This window comes from Belonocnema kinseyi, chromosome 8 (genome assembly GCF_010883055.1).
Source record: "Belonocnema kinseyi isolate 2016_QV_RU_SX_M_011 chromosome 8, B_treatae_v1, whole genome shotgun sequence".
In the NCBI taxonomy this organism is placed as follows: Eukaryota; Metazoa; Arthropoda; class Insecta; order Hymenoptera; family Cynipidae; genus Belonocnema; species Belonocnema kinseyi.
In genome coordinates this window covers 41,871,066-41,881,643 of record NC_046664.1, presented here as the reverse complement: position 1 = coordinate 41,881,643, position 10,578 = coordinate 41,871,066, and the positions used below count along the sequence as shown (strand labels likewise).

General features: G+C 25.2%; 1 protein-coding gene across 1 annotated transcript in view; it reads right to left on the bottom strand.

Moving 5' to 3' along the window:
* LOC117178459 (msx2-interacting protein) overlaps nucleotides 1-10,578 on the bottom strand; it is a 29,318-nt gene that overhangs the window by 17,516 nt on the left and 1,224 nt on the right. Inside the window, exons 2-6 of the mRNA XM_033369886.1 lie at nucleotides 9,014-9,248; nucleotides 8,761-8,933; nucleotides 6,952-7,085; nucleotides 6,648-6,866; nucleotides 6,466-6,548 (exon numbers count right to left, since the gene is read on the bottom strand). Of these exons, the coding sequence (XP_033225777.1) occupies nucleotides 6,466-6,548; nucleotides 6,648-6,866; nucleotides 6,952-7,085; nucleotides 8,761-8,933; nucleotides 9,014-9,248 (844 nt within the window). The remainder of the gene's footprint in view (nucleotides 1-6,465; nucleotides 6,549-6,647; nucleotides 6,867-6,951; nucleotides 7,086-8,760; nucleotides 8,934-9,013; nucleotides 9,249-10,578) is intronic.

The following is a 10,578-nucleotide window of genomic DNA, read 5'->3' as shown; positions in this document are numbered from 1 at the left end:
GAGCTCCAAGGAGATTATGTTGAAAAATAAAAAAAAAATTACCCAAAAAAAATTGTTTTTATACTTCATTCTAAGGACTTATTGAACTACCCTCGTATGTTATAACCAAAAAACGAACTTACAACTAAAATTATCAATCTTTAACGAAAAAAAATGAAATTTAAAAAAATTCGTTCAACTTTCAACCAAGTAGTGAAATTTTTAATAAATCATTTTTTTGGTTACAAATTCTACTATTTAGTTAAAGATTTAATTATTTTGTTGAAAATTAAAGTCTTGTTAAAAAGTAATCGTTTTTGGTAGAATATTTATATTGTTTGGTTGAAAATAAATCTTTTTTGTTTGAAAATTAATTCTTTTTATTTAAAAAGTCTATAATTGTATTTTTCTTTAAGAAATAATCTCTTTGAATTAAAAAACACACTTTTTGTGAAAATTGAACGATTGTTTTGAAAAATTCATCGTTTTTCGACGAAAATTTATACTTTTGTAAAAAAATTCATGTTTTTTTCTTGAAAATTTATCCTTTTTTTATTGAAAATTAATCCCTTTTTTTTGAAAAGTCTACTATTGTATTTTTGTATAAGAAATAATCTATTTTACATAAAAAACATACTTTTTGTTAAAATTCAACGATTTTTTTGAAAAAAATCATCGTTTTTGGTAAAAAATTTATACTTTTGTAGAAAATTTATCTTTTGGTAGAAAAATCTTTTTTTTAGTTGTTACAAACTCACATTTTATGTTAGAGAGTTAATAATTTTTATTGGAGTCTAATATTATATTTTTGGTGTTTAGTTAAAAACTCCACAAATTCGTTGAAAGTTCAATTATTTTATTGAAAATTCCACTAGATTCTTAAAAAGTTACCTTTTTTTGTTTAAAATTAATCTCTTGGTTCCAAAAATCTATTATTTGGTTCAAAATTTAATTTTTTTGAGTGAAAGTTAGTTCTTTTGATAAAAAACAAAAAAGTACCATATTTCTGTTACAAAATTAATTTGATTTCAACTATTTTGTTAAAAAGACATGGTTTTTGTCGAAAATTCATTCTTTTTGGATCGCAATTTCTCTTTTACTTAAGAATCGTCTTTTCGGGTGGCAAATTCAACTATTTGCTCAAAAAAATCACCTTTTGGCTAAAAATTCATCTATTGTTTAGAAATTATACTATTTGGTTGAAAGTTCAACTATTTTCTTAAAAAGTAATCTTTTTTTTTAATGAAAATTTTAACTGATTTATTGAACACTTATATTTTTGGATAGAAAATCCATCCTTTTGGTGTAAAAATCCTCATTTGTTAGAAAAGTCATATTTTTAGTTAAAAATTCGCCTTCCTTACTTCAAAATTAAACTGGTTTGTAAAATATTCATATTTTCAAATAAAAAATAAAAAATTATGTTTGAAAATGCAACTCTTCCTGGTTGAAGTTTAATCTTCTCCGTTTGAAAATTCGATCATTTGGTTCAAGATTCGTCGATTAGGAAAGTGTAATAAAAACTGTATTTGGTATGCAAGTTGTAATTTTGAATAAAATGTTACTGTTTTAATTGAAAAAAGGTGACAAAATATGAGAAATCCCAAAATAGGAGAAAAAGGTGACAAGATTTAAAATAGGTGACAAAACGTGACACTCTGTGATGACTGTAGTAGTTGTGTTTTCAATCACAAAAGTCTACGTTTCAAAGGAAATATTAGACGTTTAAATTTTTAAATTTAAACTTTTAAATTTAAATTTTAGATTTTTGAATCAAATATTTCAGTTTTTAACTATTTAAGATGAATGTTTGAAACAAAAAAGAGGCATTGTCAAAAAGAGTGGAATTTTAAAACAAGAAAAAAGATGTAACATAATTCTTGAGCCTTCTAACCAAAAAGCCTAAAACTTTACAAAACAGTAATACTTTCGACCTCAACAAAGAATAAAACAATAGTTAAATTTTCAACCCAAAAGGACGAATTTTCAAAGACAGAAAGACAAATTTCGTTATAAAACAGATGAATTTTCAATTCGAAAATATATTTGAAGAAAAAGTTAAATATGAATTAAACATTTGAATTTTCTAACAAACTAAGGATAGCCACTTCAATCAAAGAAAAAAAATTCCCGGCCATTTCCCAATTTCACCAAAATTTTTCACGGTCAATAAAATAAAAATATTCAAACTCTAAAGCCAACAATTTTGCCATTTCAAGTAATAAAAACTCAGCTACAAATGAATGCACTCAAAGTGGAACTCTTAAATTTTAAACTTCTAAAACTGAATTACTAACACTTTACAACAGGACAATTTGAAATTAATACAATAGAATAGAAACATTAAAAATTAGACGATTACATTTTTTTTTATTTACTGAAAACTTCATAAATTATAAGCTATTTTTAATTTAAATAGTATAAAAAATTCCTAAAATGCTTCAAAATTTTATTTCAAAATCTTGAAACATTTACATGTTTGAAATTTTTTTTAAATTAAATCTTTTTAATTTTGTCAGAACTTCTAAACACCTTTTAAAATGATTCGAATTTTTCCAACACCTTTTTTTCATTCTGAAAATTTTTTAAAAATGTCCATAATATCTTTCATATTCATATTTTATAATTTTGTATATATTTCTAAATCTTTTTGTATATACTCTCAAAATTAGTTTTTCGAAATAAAAACTCCTTTTCAATTTGTTGTTAAGAAATGTTATTTGTTATTTTCAAGCTTTCCAAATTAAAAAACTTAAAAAGCTTCTAAATTGTTTGTTTTAAAGCTGGGAAAATCTATATTTGATTTTAAATTAGCCGCGCACTATTTGCACCGAAATTTTTCTGAGAATCGCAGACTTTGCCGGTACACGTAGACACTTCGTTTAAATTATTTAAAATCATTTAAAATTTGAAATTAATTTTGAATTTGTTTGAAACTCCTAAATATTTCTTCAACAATTCAACAAACTGACTTAAAAACTAAATTGTTTTAAATAGAAATATTAAAATTACAACGTTCGAAGTTTAGTTTTATTGTTTGGTTTGGAATATTTAGTTTATAATTACTGACTTCAAATTAACACTTACATATTTTTAAATAGTAAGTAATTTTTTTTTTCTCTAAATTAAATTTTCTTAAATAGAATGGTTTAAAAATGGAATATTTTAGACTGAAAGAATATTTAAAATTTAATAAAAACCTTTGATTATAAATTTATTATTTTTAATGTGTTTTAGAATTGAACATAGTTTTTAAAAATTATTACGCATTGTAAACTGATTTGTAAACTAAATAAAAAAGAGAAAAATTCAACGATTAAAACAAAAACAGTTGAAACAAAACTAGTACAGATTAAAAATTTTTTTATAAAATTCTCAGTGAAAAAATAAATTCACTCTCATTTCCCGACCGCTAGCGGCCACCCTGCAAACTATTCAAATTTAAAGCCAGAAAGGCGGGTTTTCTACAAAACAGTAGAATTTTTAAAGCGAAAATATAAACTTTATCATGAAAAATCTTAATTTTGAACAATTTTCAAGCCATAAGGACGAATTTTCAACAAAACAATTTAATTTTTACCCAAAATAATTTTCATTCGAATAGCACGAATTTGCAATAAAAAAAGGAAAATGTTCAACAAAATAGTTGAATTTTCAACAAAATAATGAAAATCTACACCAAAAGAGATGAATATTGACAAAAAAAAAAAAATACTTTTCAATTAAAATGAATTTACTTTACCAAAAAAAATTACCTTTCAACCATAAGATTCTTTCATCCAGTAGGATGAATCTGCTATAAAAAAAGCGATTGATCAACAGAACTGTTGAATTTTCGATAAAAAAGATTAATTTCTAACGAAATAATTAAATTTTCAACCAAAAGTGATAAATTCTGAACCAAAAATATAATAGACTTCAGTTAAAAAGAATGAACTTTCAACCAAAAATAGTTGGATTATCTTATTAGTTTTTTTAAATTTCCATGTGCGAATTTAAAATTGGTATTCCTTTGGAAAATTGCATGTCAGAATACTAATTTTTCTATAAAATTAACTTTTTCAAATCAGATCATAATTCTTTTGGAAAATGTACATTTCAAGGTCAAAATTGTAGTTCTTCTACAATATTTCCTTTTCCAGGTAAGAATTATAATTATTTTCGAAAATTCTCTACACCAACTAAAAATTATCATTTTCTTTCTCCACAAATTCTGTTCTACCAGAACTATAGTATTTTTTTTTTTTGTTGAAAATTTCCTTTTCAATTTAATAGGTACAGATATCTCTTCCAAATCGTAACTGGATGTTTTGAATTTAAATCTTTCCGTTTAATAAAAAAATAGATATTTACATTTCAGATAAATACTAATTTACGACTTTTAAGTGTACGCCGGATTACAAACTTTTAAAATTGAAGTTTAAAAGCTTTTCGATTAAAAAATTGTGTATTCAAATGCTCAAAAATGTACACGCACCAAATGGAAGGTATTAACACTTTTAAAATAAACAATGTTTCATGAAATGCAAATAAACTGCAAAATTTAGAACTTTTATAAAATATAGAGTTCAAAGATTCAGATTAAGTTCCAAAAACATAAATCCACGTTAAAATTTTCAATAGTCTAAATTAAAGAACCAAGAAATGAACTTTAAACATTTTCAAAATTATATTATTTTAAGTAATTTTAAGCTAGACACATTAAAAATTGAAAAGTAATTTGTTTAACTTAACAGTTCTTAAATTAGAAGCTAATTCATTTAATTATAAATAGTTCTAGGTTTAGAAGTGGTTTTAAATTTTACCAAATTCAAAATAATTTTTGAATTAAAAAGATTTTTTTTTTAATTACAAAATAATAATTTTAATTTATAAATAATAATAGAACACTTATTATTTGTAAAAATATTATAGTAATTTTAAGAGATAGAAGTTTTAAAACGATTCGAATTAAATTTAGAACTTAAAATAATTTGTTATACTTACAGCCGAATTTAAAATAAAACTTATATTTTTTCAGATTTCAAAGAAAAAATTTAGAATTTTGTTAACAATTGTGAGACATCAAAAGAATAAAAAAATTTCTTGAGATTCTTAGGAAGATTGAAAATGATTTTTCACTTTGAAAAATTATTGTAGCGGGAAGTTTAAGAAGATTTTAAGAGATTACAAAAATTATCAAAGAAGAACATGGAAGCTTCCAAGTTTTTTTTTTAATTTGCAGGATTTTCAAAAATTGTAGGAATATTTCGATTAATTTTAAAATATATTTAAAAGTTCTGAAAAAATGTTAACACACTTCGTTTAAATTACTTGAAATAATTTCAAGTTTTCAATTAATTTTGAATCTTTTCAAAACTTCTAAATATCTCTTAAAATTACTCACATTTTTTTCTACAAATAATAAGTGTTCAATTGTAATTTATGCGTCAAAATTTAAAAAATTCACTTATAAATTAAACACTTTTTACATAGAACCATTAAAATTGTAACGCTAAAAGTTTAAAGTTTTTCGAAAATCTAAAGATTCAAAGCTTTCTATGTAAAACAATACAGTTTCAAATTGTTTTCTTTTAAATATTTGGTTTCAATTTACTCGTCTCAAACGAACAGTGAAATATTGCTAAATATAAAATACTTATTCCTTTACTACATTAAGAAATTTCAAATTAAATACGATAAAAATTAAATAATTTAGATTAACAATATTTTAAATTTAATAAAAAACTTTAATTATGACTATATTATTATGGATTTATTTTTAAGTTGAAAGTAGTAAAACACACGTTTACATTTTTTAATGGCCTAAAAAATTAATAGAAATAATATATTAATAAACTTATTTATTAAATTTAACATAATATAATTACTAATTTATTATTAATTTATTCATATTAAGACTTTCGGATTGAAACAGTTACAATATGGAAATTCTCAAATTTTGAACGGATCTAGAATTGTTTGGTCAAATCAATTATTGTTTGGATTTCTATACTTAGAGTACAGATCCATTTTAAAAATAATTTATTTATTTACATTTACAGTTGATAAAATAAAACGGTTTTTATCAAAAATTTGCAACTTCAAATGCTTTTAATTGTTTAAAATTATCAAAACTGCACTTTCATTATTTAAAAAACTGTTAAAATCGAACTTGGGCAGATTTTTATAAAAAAAAATCTTCGATTTCATAAAAATAACAATTTAACAAATTATTTTTAAAAACGGTTGAAATCAAAGTTGGATAACATTCTTATTCTAAAAATGTTGTAAAATTCCCGGTCAAAAAATAAATTCACTCTCATCTCCCGGTTTCCCGGTCACCCTGTTACACTATCGTCATTATCGACAATAAAACCTTTTATAATGTTCGCTTGGTGATCAAATTGCAAGAAATAAAATATCAAAAAGCTTTTTAATAATTAGTGTATACTTTTGTATTAAAGAAAAGAACTCAAATAACAAAAACTCCAATTTCAAACTTACGTTCACCATCCTCGTCTTTCATGGATCCGCACCACTGCTTCACTTGATCCATCGCCTTTGTCTTGCTTGATCGCATTGGCCTTCTAAAACACGCGATAAATAAATCCATGAAAAATACAATTATAAAAAAATACCAAGAAATTCTCCCATTACTTTAATTTGCCTAAAAGTCGAATTCTTACCCAGCTTGAGCTGCCGAACTAGGGCCAGGTTTCACGTTTTCGGTCTTGATGAGAGCTTTCTGCGGGGACGTGTTTGCAGCGCTTCTGTTAAGCTTTTGCGCTTGTTGCACTGCCTGTGCCGCCTTCAGTTCTTTTTGCTTCGCGAGATTCCTTTCGAATTCCTCAAGTAAAAACTTGCAGGTTGAAACGCTTTCAATCGGTTCCCAAGTATTGAACTCGCTATAAGTGTCGGAAAAATAGGTATTGTTTTTAATCTAACGTCCTACGATCATTGAAAACAGAGATAACAAAAAAAAATACTTACTGTGCGTAACCATCCCATTTCAAAAGGTACTCGTAGCACCTTTTCTTCGGGTTTAGTCGCTTTGCGAGAATTTTTTCTACTACATATTCCTCATCGCTGGGCTCATTTTCACCTGGGCTCTTAGGCGTTTTAGACTAGAAGAGACAATATCAATAAATATCACCAAAAAGACGAATTTTCGACAAAAACTTAAATTCTCAACCAAATAGTTCAATTTTCATATAAAAAGATCAATTTTCAACCAGATAGTTGAATTTTTAACCAGAAATGATAAGTTTTCAGCAAAAAATGGAATGAATCAGTTTTCAGTACAAAAAAATTAATTTTCCACCAATAAAACAAAAAAATTTTTAACCAAAATAAAGAACTTTTAACAAAAATGATAAATATTTAACTGTAATAGATGAATTTTCCATCGAGCATATTATTTTTCAAACAAGATTACTTTTCTTCAAAAGAAGACGAATTTTCCAGAAAAACATGTAACCTCAAACAAATAGTTGAATTTTGTAGCAGAAAAGATAGTTAAATTTTCAATTAAAAACATGAATTTTCAAACAAGACGATTTGTTTTCAAACCACAAGATGAATTTTCTACCAAAAAAATGATTTTTTGTTAGGAAATACTTAAATTTTCAATAAAATAAACCAATTTTAATGTTAAAAAATACAAATTTTCAACGAAATAGTTGAATTTTGAACCAAAAAGGTCAATTTTCAATGGAAAATGGAATAACTCAATATTCAGTAAAAAAAATTAACTTCGAACAAGCTGAAGTCGATTTTCTAAACAAAATAAATTAATTTTTAGAGACATAGTTGAATTTTCAAATAAAAGAGATCAATTATTAACAAAATAGTTGAATTATGTACAAGAAAAAATATTTAGATTTTCAGTCAAAAACATTCATTTTCCATACAAAAGTAAAGAAATTTTCAACCAAAAACATGAGTTTTCTACAAAAAAAAACAAGATTTTTTTGAGGAAATATTTGAATTTTCAATAAAATAAATTAATTTTAATCTAAAAAATTCAAATTTTCAATGGAATTGTTTGAATTTTGAACTAAAAAGATCAATTTTCAATGAAAAATGGAGTAACTAAATATTCAGTTGAAAAAAAAGTAACTGCGAACAAACTGCCGAATTTTCACCTAAAATTGTGATTATTTAACTGGAATACTTAAATTTTCAAAATACAAGTTTATTTTTCAAACAAAGAATATTAATTTTCTACCAAAGAAATGGATGTTCTAAGCAAAATAAATTAAGTTTTAGAAACACAGTTGAATTTTCAACTAAAAAAAAATTAATTTTCAACAAAAATGGGAGTCAAATTTTAAGTGAGAAAAAAAATGGATTTTCAACCAAAAAGACGAATTGCAAAAAAAAAGTTACAGTTTCAAACAAAGTAATGAATTTTCAGCCTCAAAATGAATTTTCAACTAAAATAATGAGTTGTTGACTAAAATAATAGAATTTTCAACTAAAAAAGACGACTATTCAACACGAATTTAATTTTCAACTGACAAACGATTTTTCAGTCAAGAAAGAGAGAGAGAAAAAAATTGCAAACAGTTAATTTTTTAAGCAAAAAGATGATTTTTCAACCTAGGAGATTAATTTTCTACCAAAAAAAATACATTTTCAATAAAATACATGATCTTTTCACCAGATACTAGACTTTTCGACTAAAAAGCGATAATTTTCAACAAAAAATAGAATATTGTTTATAAATAAAAATTTCCTAACAATTCCAGATTTTCCAGACAGGATAGACTCCGTAAGACTTATATTTCAAAACACTACCTTGGGTTTCACCGATGGTATCAATTTGTTCTTCTTCTCTTTGTTCTGTTCAGACTCGACAACTTCAATTTTTTGAATTTTGGTTTCCGGCTGTTTGACAGCCTCCCCCTTTCTTTCTGCTTCTTCCGGCTGACCATTTCTGATTATTTTGCGAACTACAACATTTTTCGAGCCTGAAAATATTTTAAAAAAGTTAGTACTTTAGCTCTGTATTCAGCTTTTAAATGGATATTTTGCAAAGTAGCATAATTACCATCCGATGCGCTGAGTTGTGCTTGGCGTGCGATGTCATGCATTTTTGTATTGTTGATCTTGGTGAAAGTCTGAATAGTTTTTCCTGCCATAATCCAAGCATTCCTAATGTGGATCTCCATTTTGCACCACTGTTGATACAACTTCCAGGAATTAGATGCATCTTTGTTTGCACCTTGGTTAATCTGAGAGTCCTTCCAGAGCAAGAAGGCCCACAACTGAGCTTTTTGATCATTCTGAAGATGTGAGGAGCACACAATAAGTAAATAAAAGATTATGGATATTCAGGGTTTTTATCGAAACGATCTATTTTCATCCAACACGATTAATTTTCGACCAAAAAATAAGAATTTTTAACAAAATACATGAATTTTCTCGGGTGGGGGGGGGGTGGGGGGGATTTTCAATAAAAAATATCAATTTTTTCAAATAAGAATGGAAAAGTTGAATTGTTAGTTAGAGACTTTAGGTATTAAACAAACAAAAAAGAAAACGCATTTTTCCCAAATATTTACATAAGAGATGAATTTTCAATAAAAATGATAAATCTTCAAAAAATTAATTTTCAACAAAAGAGTTCATCCAACAAGATGATTTTTTAAAGCCCGAGATTAATTTTTTTGAAAATGAGAGAGTTAAATTTTCAAAAAGAAGGTGAATATTAAAAAATATTAATTTTTAAAAAACTAATTCAACATACAACCAAGTAGTTAAATTCTCAACCAAAAAGGTGAATTTTCCAGCAAGAAGATGAATGCTGTACCAAAAAACACGAATTTCAACAAAATACAAGAAGTTTCAACAAGAAAAGATCAATTTTCGATCAGAAAACAGAATAGTTACACTGTTAGTTTAAAAAAATTAATTCTCAACCAAAAACAGAAAAAAGAATTTTCAACAAAATAGTTAAATTTTCAATAAAAGAGATAAAATTTCAACCAAAATGATGAATCTTAAAAAAAATTGAATTTTTAACAAGAGTTCAACTCAAAAAATAATTTTTTTATCCCAGAAGATTAATTTTTTTTTAATGAAATATTTCATTTTTCAATCAAGGAGATGAATCCATAATAGAACAAATTAATTTTTAACAAAGTAGTTCCACTTTGAACCAAGTAGCTGAATTTCTGACAAAAAATAAAATTTTCAACCAAATACTAGAATTTGTAAACAAACGAGATGAATGCCGAACCAAAAATAAAAGATTAAACTTTTCAATATAAGGGTGGCGCCGTTTTAACCCTTAAACGGCCAAAACGCCACTACCGGTACACTGCTTTTCAACGGCCAATAACTAAGACTATTCGACACTAGAAAAAATTGAGGCACATATATTTTTATTGCTCAAGATCTCCTCTTTCCGACGGTGCCAATGAAATTTCTCAAAAAATTTTCTTATTATCCCAAAATGCAGTTTAAACAAAAAAAAAACGTGATTTTTCGTGTCTATTTTTTTTTTGTGAGCCATTTTTCAAAGCTTTTCGAGTCTGTAATTAACCTGGAATCTCACTAACGGGTGGAATAAATGTCTAAACTTTGAGAATCCATGGTTCAAAGATCGATTTT